The following is a 22,719-nucleotide window of genomic DNA, read 5'->3' as shown; positions in this document are numbered from 1 at the left end:
AAAAAAAAAAAAAAAAAAAAGCTTTTAAATAGCTGAGCATAGTCAGAGGCATGAGATTACCTTACATGTGGTCTACTAAAAGATTAAATCCCAAATTGTAACCTAAACATTCACATGGATCCCCGTGATTTTAACAATTTCTTTGTGATTTCTACATGTGATTTCTACAGTTGACCAGTATCTCAAAGGAAGCCTCGACCCTAGTTCCCCCACCATTTTTGGTACAGAACCATGGAAATGGCCTTCTTATAAATTTGGGGATTTTTTTTTTACCAGGAGCTCTAAAATGGAGTCCATTTTCCAAACCATCTGAAATTAGCAAGAAAAGGAGCAAGAGACTTGAGGAAAATTTAGTGCAGTTTCTTGAGGGAAGGTCTCCACAGTTGCTGCCCTTTTGCTAAAATGGCTTCACTTTCTCCCTAGAGAAGACCATGCCCTTGAGGAGCAGAGAACACAGGACCCTCCAGAGGTAACTGTGACCACCGAATCAGATGACAAAAGGATTACTTTTATTTATCTCTTTATCTATTTATTTAACTTATAAATGTTTATTTATTTTTGAAAGAAAGCACGAGCAGGAGAAGGGCACAGAGAGAGGGAGAGACAGAGAATCCCAAGCAGGTTCCATACTGTCAGTGCAAAACCGGATGCGGAGTTTGAACTCACGAACCATGAGATCATGACCTGAGCTGAAATCAAGAGTTGGACGCAACCAACTGAGCCACCCCTGAGCCCTGAAAGATTACTTTTAAAAGATATTCAAGACCTTATCACCTTGAACAGAAATCCTAACTGGGCTTTTTTTTTTTTTTTGGATTTTTTTTAATGTTTATTTAGTTTTGACAGAGAGAGAGAGGGAGACACAGAATCCAAGGCTCCAGGCTCTGAGCTGTCAGCACAGAGCCCGACGTGGGGCTCGAACTCACGGACCGTGAGATCATGACCTGAGCCGAAGTCGGACACTCAACTGACTGAGCCACCCAGGCGCCCCTGGGCTTTTTTTTTAAAGGATTTTTTGGGGCGCCTGGGTGGCTCAGTCGGTTGGGCGTCCGACTTCGGCTCAGGTCATGATCTCACGGTCCGTGGGTTCGAGCCCCGTGTCGGGCTCTGGGCTGACAGCTCAGAGCCTGGAGCCTGCTTCAGATTCTGTGTCTCCCTCTCTCTCTGCTCCTCCCCTGCTCATGCTCTCTCTCTGTCTCAAAAATAAAAACATAAAAAAAAAAAAAAAATTAAAGGATTTTTTTTATGGTAAAGATTTTTATTTTATAGTAAAAGTATTTGTTTTAAATAAAGATATTTAAGGGGTGTTATTGCTGTCTAGCCTCAGGCGGTTAGAATTTGCTGGGTTTATTCACGAGCACTGCAGATCCATGAACTCAACTTTAGAAGTTCACTTATGGGAGATGAGATCATAAGGAATCCGAATGGACACTGAAGCCATAAGAAGACCTCCTCACTAACTTATCAGAGCCACACCTGAGCAGCAGGGCCCCTCGGCAGGGCTCAAGGGGAATGTGGCCGTTGCTCTGGTCTCCCCTTTGTGGCCTCCACGCTCCCTAAAGACCTCTGGCCTTCTCTTTGCATCCTTCCCACACTCTCTCCTCTTGTGCCAAAAATCCCTCAGGCCATCTGGCCACACAGAAGGCCTGCCACGCAAGTCACTAGGCCACATGTCACTTCTCAGCAGCTGGTCTGCGGGAGGTGCCAGGCCCTGTCTTTTGAGGTCGAGGAACCTGGAGCCCTTTTAATCTAGTTAAAAACATTTTTATTAAGGAATTGATTTAAAATGTAGATTAGAAGATACCTAATATATTTTTACAAGTTTGTTAGTTGGGTAAACCAAGCTAATAGAAAATACGCTAAATATGACATTCTTGGGACAAAATAAATAAATGGATAAATTGTTCTTGATAGACTAACACCTCTTTGTTTGTCCTACACTTCTTTTTTTATTTTTTAACACTCGTTCATTTATGAGAGACAGAGACAGAGCGTGAGTAGCGGAGGGGCAGAGAGAGAGGAAGAGACAGAAAATGAAGCAGGCTCCAGGCTCTGAGCTATCAACATAGAGCCCGATGTGGGCTCGAACCCACTGACCACAAGATCATGACCTGAGCTAAAGTTAGACGCTCAACCGACTGAGCCACCCAGGTGGCCCATCTTTTCTTATTTTGACTTTTTAAGTAAGCTCTACATCCAACAAGGACAGACCAACACTTCCTGAATTAAAAAACAAAAGGCCTGGCCAGGCACCGTTCTCATTAGGAAGTCCTTCCCGGGCCGCTTGAAGAGCTCGTGGGGAAAGTTCACTGAGGAGAACTTGTACAAAAAGAATCTGCAAAAAAGTAAAGACAATTTCCCCCAAAACACCGACACCATCCTCGTAACAAAGAAGCAAATGACTACAGTCTAGAGCGCACTGTCCAATACTGTAGCCACGAGCCAAGTGTGGCTCCGTAAATTTATTTTTCCTCACCACGTACTTCACACTTACAGAAATGTTCACTCATTGGGAATGCAAACTGGTGCAGCCACTCTGGAAAACAGTATGGAGGTTCTTCAAAAAATTAAAACTAGAACTACCCTATGACCCAGCAACTGCACTACTGGGTATTTATCCAAGGGATACAGGTGTGCTGTTTCGAAGGGACACATGCACCCCCATGTTTATAGCAGCACTCTCGACAATAGCCAAAGGATGGAAAGAGCCCAAATGTCCATCGATGCATGAATGGATAAAGAAAATGTGGTATATACATACAATGGAGTATTACTCGGCAATCAAAAAGAATGAAATCTTGCCATTTGCAACTATGTAGATGGAACAGCAGGGTATTATGCTAAGTGAAATGAGTCAGAGAAAGACAAAAATCATAAGGCTTGACTCATATGAGGACTTTAAGACACAGAACAGATGAACATAAGGGAAGGGAAGCAAAAATAATATAAAAACAGGGAGGGGGACAAAAACATAAGAGACTCTCAAATATGGAGAACAGAGGATTACTGGAGGGGTTGTAGGAGGGGCGATGCGCTAAATGGGTAACGGGCATTAAGGAATCTACTCCTGAAATCATTGTTACACCATCTGCTGACTTGGATGTAAATTTAAAAAATAAATAAAAATTAAAAAAATAAGTTAAAAAAAGAAATGTTCACTCGTCACGGACAGAACAGTATTATCAACACCCACATGCCGCTCACCAGCTTCTACAACGACCAACTCACGCCTTCATGACTCCTCTGTACCCTCACCACTTCCCCTCTGCCCTCACACTGGTTTGTTGTTGTTGTTGTTGTTGTTGTTTTTTAATAGCTTTAGTAAGACGTATTTTACATTATCACAAAATTCACCCATCTCAAATGTACAAGTCAACGATTCCCAGTCACTTTATCAAGTGGCGTGGCCATCACCACATTGTGGACATTTTCTTGCCTCCAATAAGATCCCTTGTGTCCTTTTACAGTTAATTCCCATTCTTACCTCCAGCCCCAGGCAATCACTATTGAATTTAAATAAAATAGAACTTAAAATTCAGTTACTCAGTCTCTCCAGCTACATTTCAAGTGCTCAATGGCCACATCCGGCTAGTGGCTACTGTATTAACACAGAATATTGCCATCATCCCAGAACCTTCTACTGAACAGCCCTGAACTACAATGTACATATTCAGAAATGCAGAGACAACTCAGAAAAACGGAGGAAAACTCAACAGGGAATGTGATAAGTCAGAAGAGTAGGCAGAAATGAGGAGGGAAAAGTGCCTTGGGTGCGAGCTACCAGGCAGAGGAAAAATAAAACTTCAGGTGCAACGCAAAAGAAGAAGAGACTGTTTATACATAATAGCCAAGGAAAAAGAGGACAAAAGAACATGAGAAAGAAACTTTCAAAAAAGCAGGGCCGGGACCAGGGAAACACAAAAATAACCTGGTCCTCTAGCTCCATGCCAGGCTCTAAAGAGCCAAGTGCCGGCTCAAAAGAAGAGTCAGGAGAAACACTTCACCGTCTTTCCCGGGTAGAGCCAGCCAACTCTCACTCAGCAACAAAACCAGTATGTTTTCCTCATTATGCCTCATGCTGTTTAACACCAAGTAAAATGCAAGAATCAGACACCGATTAACACTTTCAATCCAAACTCTAAGTCAGCCACAGCCACTCTTACGGTCTCTCAAGAGGCTCACAGTACCCCATGCCAAGGACTGGTGTACTCTCAAAAATCCTAGGAGCCAACTGTTAATTTATTTACTCAACAAACTATTATATGCCAGGTACCCCTACTAGGTACTGGACACAGAGCTGTGAACACGACAAGCACAGGCCCTTCCCGTGGGAGGCTTATACTCTGTCAAATTATGGATTGTGTTGAAGTTTATAAAAACATGCAGGGGCGCCTAGGTGGCTCATTCAGTTAAGTGTTTGACTTCAGCTCAGGTCATGATCTCCTAGTTTATGGGTTTGAGCCCCACGTCAGGCTCTGTGCTAACAGCTCAGAGCCTGGAGCCTGCTTCAAATTGGGTCTCCCTCTCTCTCTGCCCCTCCCCAACTAGAATTCTGTCTCTCTCTCTCTCAAAAATAAACACTAAAAAAATTTTTTTTTAAAAAACCCATGCCAGGGGCGCCTGGGTGGCTCAGTCAGTTGGGTGTCCAACTTCGGCTCAGGTCATGATCTCACAGTTTGTGAGTTTGAGCCCCGCATCAGGCTCTGAGCTGATAGTTTATAGCTCAGAGCCTGGAACCCGTTTTGGATTCTGTTGTCTCCCTCTCTCTCTGACCCTCCCTGCCTCACACTCTGTCTCTTTCTCTATTGAAAATAAACAAATATTAAACAACAACAACAACAAAAAACCATACCAACTGTTAAGTACTGTAGACTTAAAATGAATGACAACTTGTATAAGAAATGACAGGAAATTTTTAACTTGCACCAGACCTTGCCATTTAGACCTCCAATACAAGCCATTACTGTCACTGATTTTCCATATAGCCCAAATCAACATATGATTAGCTTTGATACCAGTCGAAATGATAGCTTTAACCAGATCTGATGGACCATGTTTCACTCTCAAACACACAACCAGGTTTGAGGGTACTTTGTAATTTGCAGCTCCATCCCTAGAACTGAATGCTTTACTGGGCTCTCATTATAATTAAATATAGCCTCTTTCTTTCCTAACCTTAAAAAGCTCCAAAAGATACACACCTTATTGTTCTCGTGATCTCCACTCACCGCTATGGGATACATAACATATTTTCCTCCCTGGTCCTCATTTGGGGCACATTCCGCTAGGCCATCCGGATCGTGTTCTGCTCCAAAATTGTGTCCCAATTCATGAGTTGTAACCAGGTCAGCTTCCTTAAGGATCGTGCAAAGAAAACATTATTTCCTGATATCCAACCATCAGCTGCATTGGCCAGCTAGGCCGTGATTTCTTAAATGGGGTCTTGATTAATGCGATCAACGACAGAGTATCAGTTGGACTGTGGGAGTTGGGAGTGTCTGGATTGAAGGGCCCAGCACAGTGGAATAAAATACCTACACCAACTATAACATCGTAGCCAAACTACCAGTGTATCAGATTAGTATTTCCTATCAATATCCATTCTCCCCTTCCTAATCCCACTCAGGTGGCAATACACTCAACTAAAATAAACCACCTTTCCATATGTCCTTGAGGGTATGTCAGCCTCGTGACTGGTTCTGTCCAGTGGGATATAAACAGAAGCCAGTGGGTGGGACTTCCACAGAGAAGCTTTTAGAAAGGGACAGACTAGGCTTTGTCCTCCATTCTGCAACACAGAAGAGAACCACCTTGTGAGCAGGAGATGATAAGCAGGAGGACAGAGGCCTGTGCTCAGAGTGGCTGAGTGAAAACTGGAAACATCCGGGCTCCCTGAGGGCATCACCGAGCTGCTACAGCACCCACAGGATGCTATCCATGACCTTGTCGTTGACTGAGGCAAATACCCCTATTATTTAAGTCAATGTTTATTGGCTTTTCAGTTGTATGGATTTGCTGGAATGTGCCTTACCCATTCCTAATGGATCTATCTGGGCAAAAACAAGATCCTAAAATCTTCTAGAGGAAAAAACTGGTCACATACAAAGGATAAAAAATAGGAATGACTTCAGATTCTAATAGTAACACAAAACAGTAGAAGATAACGGAGCGATGCCTTCAAGCACTGAGAAAACTTAATTATCAATCAAGTTTAAGAGTAGGGTAAAGACATTTTCAGATATGTAAAAATCTTAATTTGCCTCTCATGTATGCTTTCTTAGGAAGCTCTGGAACATACGCTACACCAAAATGATGGTATAAATCAACAGAGGAAGAAGATGAGGTTCAGGAAATGACGGAGTATGGAGAGGTCTTCAAATGACAGCTACACAGCAGAACCAGGAGCCTAGGAGCCACAGGATGAAGAGTTCGGGGCAGGGCCAGGGGGAGGGGGGTGTCTTTAGGAGAAACAATGGCCCTGGGTAGGGGGGTCTCAAAAGAAATCTCACAGGTAATTTTATCTTTTCCTTTGTATTTTTTATTTTCACATTTCCCACCAAAACACATGTTATTTTTTTAGGTGGAAACAAACTAACAAAAGCATGTATTACTTTTCTAAAAGATACCTACGTAAATATATAAAGTTGAGGTTCTACCACAATAAACTCCAAATCTATCCTTTTAAAAATAAGAGAACATACCTTTGTAAGGATGGTTTTACCATAATTTTTTGTGCTGGTCAAACCACTATTCAAATAGATATTCTTCTTTCCAATTGGACTATAGTAAGCTAGAGGACAAAGGAAACAGAGACAGATTGCTCATTTAACACAGAACTACAATACAATCTACTCAGTCTGCCATTCTCACACAGCCACACAACAAATGGAAACTTACCCTTTGGACAAACACCTCCGTGGCTGTTTGCTCTGGGAGAACCAACGTAAGCTAATCCAAGAGTTCCCATATCAAAATCTTGATAGGTGAAAAGGTGTGCGAGGCAGACTTTAGATGCTTCCTCGGCTATATCAAAGCTAAATTGCTTTAAGAAAAAAAAAGCATTCTTAATTAGATTAACAATGACCTCAGACTAAAAGACATTTCAGCCAGACACTGGGGAACGATAACATACGACTGACTGCACTTCTACTTCGGCCCACAAAACTGAGCACAATTACCTACACTTCTCACCCACCTGCACACGTTAAGGAACGGAGTGCTGTCTAGTCAGGGAGGAGGGTACGATAGGCAAGAGCTTGGCAGCTTGTTAGAACAGCTCAAAACTAAGAGGGCTAGTGTGCAGACACGCAGCCTGGCCCTGAAGACATTCCACTTCTGTCAGTCTCAGTGCTTGAATATTCCCTTCAGGGGATGTAGAACCTCATACCAAAACGGATCCCTCTAAAGTATTTCAAGGATTCTATTGGTTTTATAGGGTTTTTCCCCCTATTTATTTTTGGTAATCTCTACACCCAACATGTGGCTCAAACAACCCCAAGATTAAGAGTCGCATACTCTTGTGACTGCGCCAGCCAGGTGCCCAGGTTCTGCAGGTTTTTCTTTCTTTTTTTTTTTTTTTTCAACATTTATTTATTTTTGGGACAGAGAGAGACAGAGCATGAACGGGGGAGGGGCAGAGACAGAGGGAGACACAGAATCGGAAACAGGCTCCAGGCTCTGAGCCATCAGCCCAGAGCCCGACGCGGGGCTTGAACTCACGGACCGCGAGATCGTGACCTGGCTGAAGTCGGACGCTTAACCGACTGCGCCACCCAGGCGCCCCCTTTCTTTTTTTTTTTTAAGTTTGCTTTGGTTTTTCAGCCTCCAGAACTATGAGAAATAAAATTCTGTTAAGCCCCCTGGTCTGTGGTGCTTTGTTACTAGCAGACCTAACACACTAACTCACTTGGTGAGCCTCTTTAGAAGTCAACGGTGCTAGGGGCGCCTGGGTGGCCCAGTCAGTTGGGCGTCCCACTTCAGCTCAGGTCACTATCTCACGGCTCATGGGTTCAAGCCCCGCATCGGGCTCTGTGCTAGCAGCTTGGAACCTGGAGCCTGCTTCGGATTCTGTGTCTCCCTCTCTTCCTGCCCCTCCACCGCTCATACTTATCTTTCTCTCAAAAATAAACATTAAAAAAAGGGGGGGGGGAACAGTGCTGTCTCAACCTCTGGGATGGCAGTGAAACACAGCAGATAAGGCATGAAGGGTACTATACGGTGAAGCACTCTATCGATCTCAACTTGGATGAAGAGTTGGGAATATCCTTTAATTCAAGCTTTGAAAAGAGACTGATGAGCCATGCTATGCATGGCCTAACCCATGGAAACTATTAGATAAATAAGCATTGTTAGAAGCTGCTGAATTTGCAGTAATTTGTGAGAGCAACCATTGGACACCAATACACTTACTAACATATTAAAGATCACTATCACTTCATAGAAGGTCATTTTACCACAAAGCAATAGCATATACAAACCCAAGACACTGAAATCATGTGGCAAAAAGGATCAATCATACCCTGTCAAGAATCCAAATGGCAGAAAATGATTAGGCTACCTTTAGATTTATCACCAGAATAAAGACACAAAGATTTTTATTTTTTTCCAGTGTTTATTTTTTTGAGTGAGAGAGACAGAGAGCAAGCAGAGGAGGGGCAGAGAGAGAGAGAGATAGACACAGAATCCAAAGCAGGCTCTAGGCTCTGACCTGTCAGCACAGAGCCTGATGTGGGGCTCAAACCCAGGAGCCGTGAGATCGTGACTTGAGCCAAAGTTGGCTGCTTAACTGACAGAGCCACCCAGGTGCCCCAAGATACAAAGATTTTTAAATCCTGTAGAAAACTTTCAGATCTCCAAGTTATATTTCTACTAATACACTGTCACACTGTTTGACATATCCTGGCCTAGGAGATCTACTGATGAGTTTCAAAGAAACCTGCACAAAACGGTGTGCAAAAAATGTACATATTGGGTATCCATCTACTTTCTAAAGTCCCAATACTTCACTAGGTTCTCAAAGATACTAAGTTTAAGAAGCACCACTCTCAAGCATTTTTCATTTTTACAACTTTTTGGCCCATTGTGCTGTCTGCCCGGCTGCAGGGGTGAGGTCACTGCTGGACTGGGCAGGGGGGGAAGCTGCTCCTGATTTTCAATAACCTTTGTTGATGCGCCCCTTCATTAATGCAGACACACCTCGTGTATTAGAAACCGGAAAGGATGCTCACAGGGTCCCACTAAGGATTCCACCACCTACCTCTAGCAACATCTTCACATCCCAAGCATCCTTTTCTTCATTTGGATAACTTTTTGCCATGTTATAGTGCCTTTCACCAGGTTTCACATCTTGTGGAGACTTGAGAATGCGAATCTATACTTAAAGAGACGATACACTTAGAACACTTCAGAAAAAAGTCAGAAGACTCTGAAATAATACTGCACTGTTTTAGCTATTCAAAATAAGATCACCTACCACTCTAGAAACAGTGTTTTAAACCCAAGTTCCATAAGATTCTTTAGCTCTAATATTCAATGTTTAAAAACAAACTGAGAAGCATATGGTATGGAAAATATGTAGGTCAGTGAATGATTTATCAATTTATAAATGTGCTTCTAAACTCTTACTTCCTTGGCATTGAGGAGGGCACCTGTTGGGATGAACACTGGGTATTGTATGGAAACCAATGTGACAATAAATTATATGTAAAAAAATATGCTTACTTCCTCTATATTTGGTCTGATAAAATGAGAACTTGGGTTCTATGAGCCTAAAATATTTATTCCAATATAATCAATGATTCAGAGACACAGAACAATTACATGTCTATCATTGCAGAGGAATAAAAGATTATAAAGGACAGGGGCTTTTCCTTGCACATACAGTAAAAATTCATGTTAATCCCGCTTTAATAAAAAAGGGAACAAAGGGTTTTCTCCAAAAGAAATGAAACGTTATCAACTGGTGAGTTTGTTTAGGAAAAAGAACTAAGCCATGCTCAGCTCAGCCGTTTCTGGCCTCTCTTCCGAATCCGCCTGCCTGGACAGAGTGTGTCTGGTCTGCCACCAAGCAGTAAGCTCACAGGGGAGGACTCTGCCTCTGCGGCTTTGGTGGTAGGTGGTCAAGATCAATTCTGGGATGAAATAGAGGGAAGCCCAGTGCAACTGCCCAGCTAAAAACCACATCCTCCAACCCAAGTGTCATCGTTATCATAAAGCTGAGATTTTTATCTCCTATACTGCACCTATTTTTCCAAGTGGTTCCAAGTTCTTAAGGCAAAAAAGGAGTTTTATTTCTTGGTTCCCTAAAACTTGAACACAATGCAGCTGTTTTAAACAAGTGAGGCAGCTTTATATGTACCATAACGGAATAATCGCCAACATATTCGCAAAATGAAAAAGCAAGGTGCAAGAGTAGAGCAGACCACCATGTGTCAAATACACACATACACATACACATGCCACACATGCACAAAGTACTTCTAGAACGATACTTATGAAACTCGTGACATGGATGGCTCTGGGAAGGGGCTGGTTTGACAGTGGGCAGAGGCTGAAGAGACTTACTTTTCACTGGCTTTTGTACCATGTGTATACATTACCTATTCAGATAATAACTTAAAAGAAAATGCAAAACAGTAAAAGAGAATGGAAAAGGGAAAAATAATTCTCTTAGTTTTATACAAGTACTACAAACGTTTAACATTTATAAAGTATAGTATGATGCATGATTTCTAAAGTTTTTTTTTTTAAAGCTCTAAATTCTAGGCTATAGAACCTATAAGAATATAGTTAATTTAATACAAACAGCTTGGAAAAAATAAAGATAATTTACACATTAAAATGTCTGTCGAAAGCAACAGCTGATTTCAGAAATCTTTTTAATCAGTCTTACCAATTTAAAACAATTTTTACTGCAAGATAAGATGACATTGAGACATCATTGCTGGACATACTCCATTGACAGACTATAAAAAATCAGAAGATTCTGGGGAAAAGAGACCCACTGGTTCTATAGGCATAAATGCCTTACAAATGTACACAGTATTTTTGAATACATTTTCTAAGGATTCAACAGTATGTATTGGCATTCTGACTAAAGATGCAAAGCATCATCAAAAAAAAGTAAAACAATGAAGAGGATAAAAACAATAAATCCTGAGAAAGAAGAAATCACAGCAACGTAAAAAAGCATTCTGCCTACAACAAGCCTAGGAACAAAAAACTTCACAATCTATAAATAATTATTTCAAAACGCTGCACAATTTATTAGATAAAAATCACTGGCATTTGAAAATATTTAAGATCAGAATCTAAGATAAGCTTCTGGACTCTGAATACAAGTGACAAATACTTAGATGGCATCACTCAGCTGAGTAACAAAAGCCACATCCGTTGGTAAGTACCTGCTCGATCTGTATTCCGTAACCTTTAAAACCCGCGTTGTCCCATGAAGTGTTCCGATAGATGTCATCAACTCTGTCAATAAGCTCTATCTGTGTTTATAAAAGAAAGACATGCATATGTTTACTACGCTTTGCAATGTAATATAAATTTTGTTGGGATTACAAATGCCAGTTTAGAGAAAATGTCACTGTAAAAGTTTCCACCAATTATAAAACAAGCATTAAGATGTTATTCTTGGGGGGTGTGGGTGGCACAGTCAGTTGAGTGTCCAACTCTTGATTTGGGCTCAGGTCATGATCTCACAGTTCACAAGTTTAAGCCCCATGTCGGGCTCTACACTGACACTGTGTAGTCTGCTGAGGACTCTCTCTCTCTTTCTCTCTCTCTCTGTCCCTCTCGCGCTCATGTGTGAGCTCTCTCCCTCTCAAGAATAAACTTAGGAAAAAAAAAAAAAGAAGTTATTCTTCATCACTGACAACACTAACAATGATTCCTAGCCGCAAACATACTGTTACCAGAACCAAGAAGTGGTACAGTTAGGGGTGTCTGGGTGGCTCAGTCCCTTCAGCAGCCAACTTTGGCTCAGGTCATGATCTTGCAACCATGAGTTTGAATCACACAGATTGTGTTTCTGTCTCTCTCTGCCCCTCCCCTGCTCATGCTCTGTCTCTTTCAAAAATAAATTTAAAAAAACATTAAAAAAAAAATGGTACAGTTAATCTCAAATTTTAGGTTATCAATTACATATGGAACCAAAATATCAAGTAACAGACTTTTTTTAAAAACTGCCATTCCATTCAACCGTAATACTGAAAGTTCAAAGTCAATCAACGTACCTAAAATATTCCCTTCTAAGAAGTAGTCTCTTCACTCTAGTTTTTAGCAAGAACCTCAAATGTCTTTGTCGGAAAGGAGGAACCCAAATAGCCAAGTTATGGAAAGAGCCCAAATGTTCATCAACTGACAAACAGATAAAGAATATATGATATATGTATGTATGTGTATGTATGTGTGTGTGTGTGTATATATATATATATATATATATACATATACATATAATGGAATATAACTTGATCAAAAAGAATGAAATCTTATCATTTGCAACATAAGTCAGAGAAAGATTAATATATGATTTCACTCGTGGATTTTAAGACACAAAACAGATGAACATAGGGGAAGGGAAGGAAAAATAAGATAAAAACAGGGAGGCAAACCATAAGAGATTCTGAAATATAGAAAACAAACTGGGGGTTGCTGAAGGCGTGTTGTTGGGTTGGGGGATGGGCTAGATGGGTGATGGACATTATTAAGGAGGGCACTTGCTGGGATGAGCACTGGGTGTTGTATGTAAGTGATGAATCACTGAATTCTACTCCTGAAACCAATACTACATGGTATATTAACTTGGATTTAAATAAAATTTAAAATTTCGAAAAGAAAGAAAGAGAAAGAAAGAAAGAAAGAAAGAAAGAAAGAAAGAAAGAAAGAAAGAAAGAAAAAAAGGAAGAAAAAGGAAAGGAAAGGAAAGGAAAGGGGAAAAGAAAAGAAAAGAAAAGAGAAGAGAAGAGAAGAGAAGAGAAAAGAAAAGAAAAGAAAAGAAAAAAAAGAAAAGAAAAGAAAAGAAAAGAAAAGAGGTGAGGAGCAGGGACAGATACTGCTCAATCTATCCCCGACCCTCCCTGGGCAAACCAGCACCAAGGACCAGGTAAAGAGATGGACAGAGGAGTGAGGCTCCACGTTCCTCCTTTCTTCTGTTCTCTGCTTTGGGAAGGGAGGCAGACAAAGAATACTGGGGGAGGAGGGTCAAGGATGATTCAAACTACGTAAGAACAAAATGCTCATTACCCATCTTTTCTTCAAGGAGACTATCCTATTGTTCAAAAACTGGCCAGATGAGGTTTGTTCCAGTAACGGTGAAGCACATTACAGATCTAAGAAACTGTTCTTTGCTTATAGTAAGTTAAAACTAAAAAATACAATTTCTAAGACTAGACCTCTCATTATATTCACATTGTGGTATAATGAACAAAAAAAGGAAATTAAGATCTTTTAATACAAAACCCGTATTGAGAAAGGAGCTTTTTCAAGAAAGAATCTCTTAATTCGGAACAAGAATTACAGTGACTTCACACACTACTCCTACTACCCTCATAATAAATTCTTTCACTTGACATTGGAAGGGAAGGGAAAGAAGGGTGAGGGAGGGTACAAATGAAACACAGAGAACGGAACAAGCAAGGCAATGAGAAAGGCAATGAGAAAGGCCTAGGCTCTTGGATCATGAATAGCTGTATTCTCTTTTATTCCCTCAACAACAACATTTTGTCAGTGCCCAGTTATCATGACGAATGAGATCATATCAACAAAAAATGTCAATGAAATAGGATTCCCTTGGCTTTTCAAATTGTAACAGTAAAGGCTTAAAAACCCATGTCAGTACTTCTGTAATCTTTCCTTTGAATCTTTACAGTTATGACCTCGTAAATCCCATCTATTCCATGTATTTATATTCCAACAATTAGCTATTTTATACAACATAAAACAAGCAGACCATCTGCTCTGAAATAAACATAGAGGCGAAGAACACACAGAGGTTCATACAAATACTTTTTTTTTCCACTCTGGAGCATACATCCATACATGAGTCACCAACAGGATCACGGCCATTATAGCAGTGATGTTTTCAGAAAGTTCACTTGAACAGAAGGGAAGCCTATGTTATGAACTCTTCCTAAACCTAATTAATATGCATAAAAATTCTCATGTGCAGAAAATAGTAGTTCAAAGGTAAAAAGGGGTTTCAAATATTTGAAACTAGAATCTCTACAGAGTAATGTTAAGAACTTAAGAGAGCTCCCAAATATTTTAGGAAATGACAGGGCATCTGAAACAAATCTTGTTTCATCACGTTTCACATCACAGCAGTCTTCTCTTGAATGGAATTCGCCTAACTGGATCTTTGTGTCCAGTGACCTGATCCAGTATCAGATACTCACCAAGTAATTTGTAGTTGTGCTCTCTTCCCCTCTGCCCATGTATTTGTAAAAGCGATGATCTGCTACCACCAACAATTTACACGTGTTCTTCATGGGATTAGGGTCAGCTCTTCTCTTCACCCGATGAACAAGCTCTAATATGAATTTGTATGCACTATTAAATCAAAATTCATCAAAACAAGGAGTTTTTTATAGTAACGCTTTAAATCTAGCATACTTTTGAAACAAACATTATTTGTGCTTAGTATCTTTAAAGATATTTTAAACAAAAAAACAATTTGGAGGAAGACAGAAAAATGAAAAGTCATATAAGGTTTTAAAATCATAGAATTCAGGGACGCCTGGGTGGCTCAGTTGGTTGGTTAAGTGCCGACTTCAGCTCAGGTCATGATCTCATGGTCCGTGAGTTCGAGCCCCGCATCGGGCTCTGTACTGACAGCTCGGAACCTGGAGCCTGCTTCATATCTGTGTCTCCCCACCCCCGCTCTGTGCTCCTCCCCTGCTCATGCATGAGTGTGCACGTGCACGCTCCCTCTCTATCAAAAATAAACATTAAAAAAAAAATTTTTTTAACGTGGAATTCAAAACCAAGGAAAGTGCCTCCTTAATTTCTAAAATGAGGATACTTTAAAAAGTACTTCAAGTAAAATAAGCAACTAATTTGCTTCTGGGCTATGAAACTGTCATTTTCTTCTAGAAGTCTACGAATTAACCAAAGTAATAATAAAACTATAAAGATAATCAGACATTAAAAACGTTTATGGTAATAGATCATTTTCCTTATCAAATACAAAATTGAGAATTTATGTATTTATATACTAAAATGTTAGTAATAAATTTTCTAAGTTTTCAAAAAATGAGGACAGTAGAGTATTTCTCCAAGATGGTTTTGTTTTAAAATGACTCTGAAGTGATCTGTCCCAAGGCTGATAGCCTTCTTTCTGAAAAGTACAGACCACTCTTGGTACCAACTAATTTCTTATAAACTTATCTCAAGATTGTTCTCAATGGTACTATTTTCTCATTTTTAAATTCTCCAAATAAAAAAACTTTCCTTCCTCACCACACCCACTTAAACATTATATGTGATCAATCCTTCTTTAATATTTACAAAAAAAAAATCCCCTCAGATTATTCAATTTCCCTTTTCTGCAGTCTTTTTCCAATCTTTATTGTTCCATTATTTTCTAGTGTTTTCAATTCTTACATTATAGGCAAAAGAATTAAATTTCTGAGCAAAACTCTATTTTCAAGTCAAATACTATAATAACTTGATAATATTTTTCCCCCAATTAATAATCACCCCTACTGAAGACAGACATCATGCTTGCTTCTCATTTGAAAAACTATTTGTTAAGTCTTACCGTCAGGTGGCTCTCTGTCTACTAGTCCTTTTGGAAGCAACTCTTCATTATCCGCCTTTATATAACCACACACTTTTGGAGACTGCAGACGTGAAATATTCTTGATATCTTCAGATTTATAAACTAACATTCTTTTGTCTTTAGTATCATTAATTAGTCTCCAAAGTGGCTAAAATAGAAAACATAAATTGAGATGCAAAATATACGAATTCCTCACCACTAAATTCTTAACAACATTCTTTGTTTCTAGATGACGTTCATTTCCAGGTTAAGTAAACCGATTAGTCATTTTATCAAAAATAAATCACCTCAATTTTTCTCAGAGTTTCTCTGCTGGTAAATAAATACATGGATTATTCACTCTTTGATTTTATGTATATATGAAAAAAGCATTATTTTGTACAAGTTATGAAACCTTTTAGAAGCTCCAGAAGAGAAAACACATAACCTTTTCCAATCATTCAAAACCATTTGTGTAGCGCCTGCTGCATACCAACCCTACTCTGGGTGACGGACGGCCTCTAGCAAGGAGGGAGACTGACTATGGTATTGTATTCCAGCTTCCTTGGTATCTTTGTGCCATGAAGGTTTTGCCCACAGAAGGCAAGACTGAAAACTCACAGCAATGTTACCTAAAACCTATTATCGCTTTCAAAAGAAAGCAGTTTCTAAAAAATCTTCACTTCTCCTATCACAAGGTCACAGTAAATCAGAGCTAACATACTTGAAAAGTTACCCAAGGTAAGAACAAAGTTCCTGTACGGATGCTGGTCTCGTCAAAACTAGGCAGCTTGTGAGGAAAAGTACCAAAACGATATTTTATATACACACGTGCACACGTACACACATTTATATAATACACATAACTTACGGAAATGAAAATCTACACCACAAGGACATGACTTCACATCCACTAGGATAGCTGGAATCAAAGACAGGTAATAACAAGTACTGGTGAGGACGTGGAGAAGTCAGAAGCCTCACATACTATGGAATGTAAAATGGTAGAATGTGAAGCGCAGCCACTAGGGAAGACAGCTCAGCAGTTCCTCAAAAGGTTAAAAATAGAGATACCATCTGACCCAGAAATTCCACTCCCACTACAAACCCGAGAGAAAATATATACTCACACAAAAACTTTTGTTCACAAATGTCCACGACAGCATTATTCACAACAGCCAAACGAGTGAAAACAACCCAAATGCCCAACTGATGAATGAATAAGCACAATGTGACACATCCATGAAATATACTATTATTTGGCAATAAGAAGAAATGAAGTACTGACACGAACCACAACATGGGTGAACCCTGAAAACATTCTAAGCGAGGGGTGCCTGGGTGGCTCAGTGAATTAAGTGTCTGACTTCGGCTCCAGTCATCATCTCACAGTTCGTGGTTCAAGCCCGCATGGGGCTCTGTGCTGACAGTGCGGACCCTGCTTGGGACTGACTGACTCTCTCTCTCTCTGTCCCTCCTCCAACTCGTGCTCTCTCAAATAAATTTTTAAAAAATAATAAAAATTAAAAAAAAAATAAAAAACATCCCAAGTGAAAAAAGCCAAACACAACAGACCACATATTGTGATTCCATTTACATGAATGACCAAGCAAATCTACAGAGATCGTGGATTAGTGTTTCCTAGGTCTAGGGAAGTTGGGGGCAAAGGGTGGTGGGCTGCTAAAGAGTACAGTGTTTCTTCCGGGGATGATGAAAATGTTCTAAAATCGTTGGGTGGTGATGACTGCATAGCTCTAGGATACACTAAAAGCCAACGAAGTACACACTTTAAATGTGTGAACTGTACAGAATGTGCATTTTATCTCAATAAAGCTGTTAAATATAGTTGACTCTAGAACAATGAGGGGTTAGGAGTGCTGATGCCCCCATGCAGTTGAAAATCCACCACACGTACCTTTTGATGCCCCCAAAACAAATACTAACAGCCTACTCTTGACCAGAAGCCTTACCAACAGCATAAACAGCTGATTCACATATGTTGTACATCACATGTATTGTATACTATATTCTTACAATACCTAACTTTCCCTTAATTTTTTCATTTCTAGGCCACATGGTTCATCTGTGTTTTCAAACTACTGCAAATCTCCAAACAATTCTCTAATATATTTATTGAAGAAGACCTGCATGTAAGTGGACTTGCGCAGTTGAAATCCATGTTGTTCAACAGTCAAGTGTGTGTGTGTGTGTGTGTGTGTGTGTGTGTGTCTTCTTTCATAATCCATGTATGGAGTAGATTTAAGAAACAAGACAATGGGGCTCCTGGGTGGCTCAGTCGGTTGAGTGTCTGACTTGGTCAGCTCAGGTCATGATCCCAGGGTTGCAGAATCAAGCCCCATGTCAGGCTCCTCGCTGAGCTCTCTCTCTCTCCCTCTGCCCCTCTCCCCTGCTCACGCTTTCTCTCTAAAATAAAATTTAAAAAAAAAGAAAGAGATGGTGAACCACAGGGCTAGCAGAAACCTCAAAAAGTTACCTAACCAACTCCTTGGTTGTAGGGACCGTCATTTGGCCTACAAACAGGAAAAGAGAAAAATGTTTTCTTCTGGACCAAACATCTCTAAATTCATATTAAGAGTTTCCTAATACAGCCAGTCTAACACAGAAAAAGATAGCAGGCTTTGCGATCAGAGATATCTGGGTTCAGACCTCAACTGTACCCCTACTATGTGCCTTCGAAAAGTAACTTATCTGAACATAATTTTTTTCATGGGGTAAAGTACTGATACATCTATCTTAAAGATAACATAATGAATCTAGTTATATATTAAGATTTCAAGACAAAGGCACTTACTATTACTACTAATAGAAGCAAATCCTATTATCACCATTATCAACAAGTGGCCAGAAAAAGTCAACTGATGAACAACTAATTAAGAGGCAAGAACCTTAACTGATCCTAAATTGGGAGGGGGAAGATCTTGGAGGAGATTTTGAGGATGACTAGAGATCTGGACTATGTGTTGTTAGATAATGCTACAGAATTATTTTCATTTTCTCAGGGGTGTTTATTGTGGCTATGTAGAAGAGTACGTTTAACGTTAGGAGACGTACACTGAAGCATTTAGGGGTAAAGTGTCATGATGTCTGAAACTTATTTTCCCTTTGAGGGGAAAAAAAAGAACAATAAAGCACACGTGGTAGTATGCTATCAGTTAATGAAAGGTCACAGGGTATCTATAAAGTCCTTTTGTAAATCTGAATGTTTTCAAAGCAGAAAGGGGGGAGGAAAAACATCATCTTTTTTTTTTTTTTAAGTTTATTATGTAGAGAGAAACAGAGAGAGAGTGTGTGTGCACGAAAAGGTGCACGTGCAAGCTGCAGAGGGACAGAAAGAGAGGGGGAGAGAGAGAATCCCAAGCAGGCTCTGCACTGCCAGAACAGAGCCCGACGCGGATCTCAAGAGCCATGACGTCACAACCTGAGCCAAAACCAAGAGTCAGATGATTAACCAACTAAGCCATCCAGGCGCTCCAAGACAATCATCTTATGATTAAAGTTTAACCTAGGCTTATTCATATAAGCCTTATTTATAGCGAGCTTTGGTGATAAAATTAGTGATGGCTTAAAATGTTTAATGGTGATGTGTTAAAAATAAGATATATACATTTTCCTGTTTACTCTTATGTCTAAGATTTTAATACAATAATTTTTATATCAAGGTAACTGCAGATAAGAATTATGCAATAAAGAACATAAAAATCAGGGGCGACTGAGTGGCTTAGTCGGTTAAGCATCTGACTTGATTTTGGCTCAGATCATGATCTGGTGGTTCAGGAGTTCAAGCTCTGCACTGGGCTCTGTACTGACAGTGCAGAGCCTGTCTGGGATTCTCTCCCTGCCACCCCATTCGTGTTCTCTTTCTCTCTCTCTCTCTCTCTCTCAAAATAAATTTTTTATTTTATTTAATTATTGACAGAGAGAGAGTGCACGCATGAGAGGGGGAAGGGCAGAGAATGAGGGAGAGAGAGAGTTCCAAGCAGGCTCCAATGTGAGGCTAGATCCCATGACCATGACATCATGACCTGAGCAGAAATCAAGAGTGGGATTGCTTAGCCAACTGGGCCACCCCAGGCACTCCTAAATAAACTTAAAAAATAAATAAATAAAAGGGGGCACCTGAGTGGCTCAGTCGGTTAGATATCCAACTTTGGCTCAGGTCATGATTTCACGGTTCATGAGTGCAAGCCCCACATTGGGCTCTTTGCTGTCAGCACACAGCCCATTTCAGATCCCTTATCCTCTCTTTCTTTCTCTCTCTCTCTCTCTCTCTCTCTCTCTCTCTCTGCCCCTTCCCCATGTGCACGTGCACCCATGCTCTCTCTCAAAAATAAACATTAAAAAAAGTTAAACTTAAAAAAAGGAAATACAGGGTGCATCTTATGACAGCCTCTCAGACATGTAAAAAAAAATATTACCTTTTTTACTATAAAAAATCATAATCATTTACTTCACTGGTAAAAACTTTAAATACAAGGGGAAAAGTAAGCATAATTAAAGACCTTTGTCTTTTTTTTTTTTTTTTAAAGTTTATTCCTTTATTTTGAGAGGGAGAGAGCATGAACACAAGCACGGGAGGGGCAGAGAGAGAGAGAGGGAGAGAGAATGAATCCCAAGCAGGTTCTGCACTGTCAGCACAGAGCCCAAGGCAGGGCTCAAATTCATGAACTATGAGGTGATAACCCGAGCTGAAATCAAGAGACACTTAGACCGAGCCACCCAGGTGCCCCAAAGACCTTTGCCTTCTTAAAACAAATGAGAAACAGCTTTTTATAACAGCTCCCCTCCAAAAAAAATTCACATGTAGATTTACCTCTATATTATATTCTGCCCCATCTGTGTTGATTCTTACTGTAATATCATCATCTCCTATGTGGGCTAGAACTCTAGAGTCAGGCTCACCTTAAAAGAAAAAAACATTCCATCATTAAGAAATACTTATATCAAAAACTAAACTATGCACCAGTGTCAATACAAATCAACCAAGCCCTTCATCAGAGTGGAATCTGCCTAGGGACTATAGAAATCTACACCAAAGAAACACAGGCCCCAGCGAGCAGCAAGGTATTCACACTCCTAAAGAGTAGCCTCAACTCATTTAAAACCTCTTTCCCTCAATCCTCCTACGAGAATTATCTAGAGCGTGTTACAGACAAAACAAAAAACAAAGGTGTAGATGCTCTTCTGGAATAACTTTACTTTTGGTTAAGAAAGAACTAAGATGAGGCAAAAAGCACGATCTGGATTATACAGGGCTTGAACTGCACTATTTGCAGATTTTAATGCCATTTCTTTTTTCTGCAAAGGAAGTTTCAGAAGTAAACCACAATTGCTTGTTTGATGTAGGTCTTAAAAAAGTACTTAACAGGATCATAAAGCCAATTATTTTATCTTTTAGCTTCCCTCTTTGAAATCTCATAAGGGAAGCCTACAATCCTTTCCTAGAGTCAGGAGGAGGTTAGATTCTTATCACTTGAGAGGAAATTCACTTTAATCATTTAAACAGACAGTATACGTGCTGGATAATACCTATTTACTCCTGTCTGAATGTTCCCGCTTTCAAACTTATATACCTCAAATAAAACAAAGAATGGCACTTCTTTGACATCCCCTCTTCCCCCCACCAAAAAAGAACAGGCAATCAAGCGAGATCCAGACACCCGACACCCGGGACACAAGGGCAAACAAGCAAGCTCCGTACTAACCGACCACGTGTCCAGTAAAGAAGTCCTGCCACTTGACGGCATACTCGCTTTCGTCTTTACCATCTACCACCACGACTTTGAAATTCTGGGAAAAGCGTTCAGTACTTGAAGTCAGGTATAATTTAAAATGCCTAAGGAAAGATTGCGTCCATATTTTACTCAAAGCACATAAAAGTTTCGCACAAAATTTTACTCTAACAACATGAAATAGAAGTTTCTTTAAAAAGCTGACAAGAGGGGCGCCTGGGTGGCTCAGTCGGTTAAGTGGCCGACTTCGGCTCAGGTCACGATCTCGCGGTCCGTGAGTTCGAGCCCCGCATCGGGCTCTGTGCTGATGGCTCAGAGCCTGGAGCCTGTTTCAGATTCTGTGTCTCCCTCTCTCTCTGCCCCTCCCCCGTTCATGCTCTGTCTCTCTCTGTCCCAAAAATAAATAAACGTTGAAAAAAAAATTTAAAAAAAAAAAAAAGCTGACAAGAGAGTTGACATTAATAAACGACTATGCAAGTTACAACTACTATTTTACTAGGTACTTAGTGTTATATCCCAGATAAAGACGAACAGACTAATTTCTTTAACTAAGAATTTGGCAAACAGGGGGCACCTGGGTGGCTCAGTCGGTTAAGCATCCGACTTCGGCTCAGGTCACGAACCCATGGTTTGTGGGTTCAAGCCCCGTGTCAGGCTCTGTGCTAACAACTCAGAGTCTGGAGCCTGCTTTGGATTCTGTGTCTCCCTCTCTCTCTGCCCCTCCTCTGCTCGCCCTCTGTCTGTCTGCCTGTCTGTCTCTCTCTCTAAAAAAATAAAAGCATTAAAAAAAAAAGAATTTGGCCAAGAAAAAAAAAAACCAGAATTGCAGGGAAAAAGGATTTAAAGAATTTATGCATTCATCTTTTCTGGAGACTGTGAAGAGTAAGGAAACACATGGAGCACCTGGGTGGCTCAGTCGGTTAAGTGTCCAACTTCAGCTCAGGTCATGATCACATGGCTCATGGGTCCCAGCCCCATGTCGGGCTCTGTGCTGGCAGCTCAGAGCCTGGAGCCTGCTTCGGATTCTGTCTCTCTCTCCCTGCCCCTCCCGTGTTTGTGCTCTGTCTCTCAAAAATAGATAAACACTAAAAACATTTTTTGAATAAGGAAACCCACATCTAGACAATTTAAGTTAAAATCCTGCTTGTCTGAAATATTTATCAGAGACTGATATTACTAGACACCACTTACTGAATACCTGCTCAG

At 40.3% G+C, this 22,719-nt stretch overlaps 1 protein-coding gene across 2 annotated transcripts in view; it reads right to left on the bottom strand.

Annotated features, from left to right (window-relative positions):
• The window catches only part of ADAM17 (ADAM metallopeptidase domain 17), a 53,699-nt gene that overhangs the window by 14,649 nt on the left and 16,331 nt on the right, over positions 1 to 22,719 (bottom strand). The window contains exons 3-11 of one of the 2 annotated variants that reach the window (XM_047068923.1): positions 21,487 to 21,617; positions 20,595 to 20,683; positions 15,764 to 15,932; positions 14,400 to 14,533; positions 11,403 to 11,492; positions 9,257 to 9,370; positions 6,898 to 7,042; positions 6,702 to 6,790; positions 5,202 to 5,354 (exon numbers count right to left, since the gene is read on the bottom strand). In XM_047068923.1, coding sequence (XP_046924879.1) covers positions 5,202 to 5,354; positions 6,702 to 6,790; positions 6,898 to 7,042; positions 9,257 to 9,370; positions 11,403 to 11,492; positions 14,400 to 14,533; positions 15,764 to 15,932; positions 20,595 to 20,683; positions 21,487 to 21,617 — 1,114 coding nt within the window. Of the gene's footprint in view, positions 1 to 5,201; positions 5,355 to 6,701; positions 6,791 to 6,897; positions 7,043 to 9,256; positions 9,376 to 11,402; positions 11,493 to 14,399; positions 14,534 to 15,763; positions 15,933 to 20,594; positions 20,684 to 21,486; positions 21,618 to 22,719 lie in introns of those variants that run through there. The other variant, XM_047068924.1, reaches the window with a different exon arrangement.

This window comes from Lynx rufus, unplaced genomic scaffold, assembly GCF_022079265.1.
Source record: "Lynx rufus isolate CCGP_SWC_20201006 ecotype Redwood Valley unplaced genomic scaffold, mLynRuf1.p SCAF_8, whole genome shotgun sequence".
Lineage (NCBI taxonomy): Eukaryota > Metazoa > Chordata > Mammalia > Carnivora > Felidae > Lynx > Lynx rufus.
This window is presented reverse-complemented; position numbering and strand designations above follow the sequence as displayed.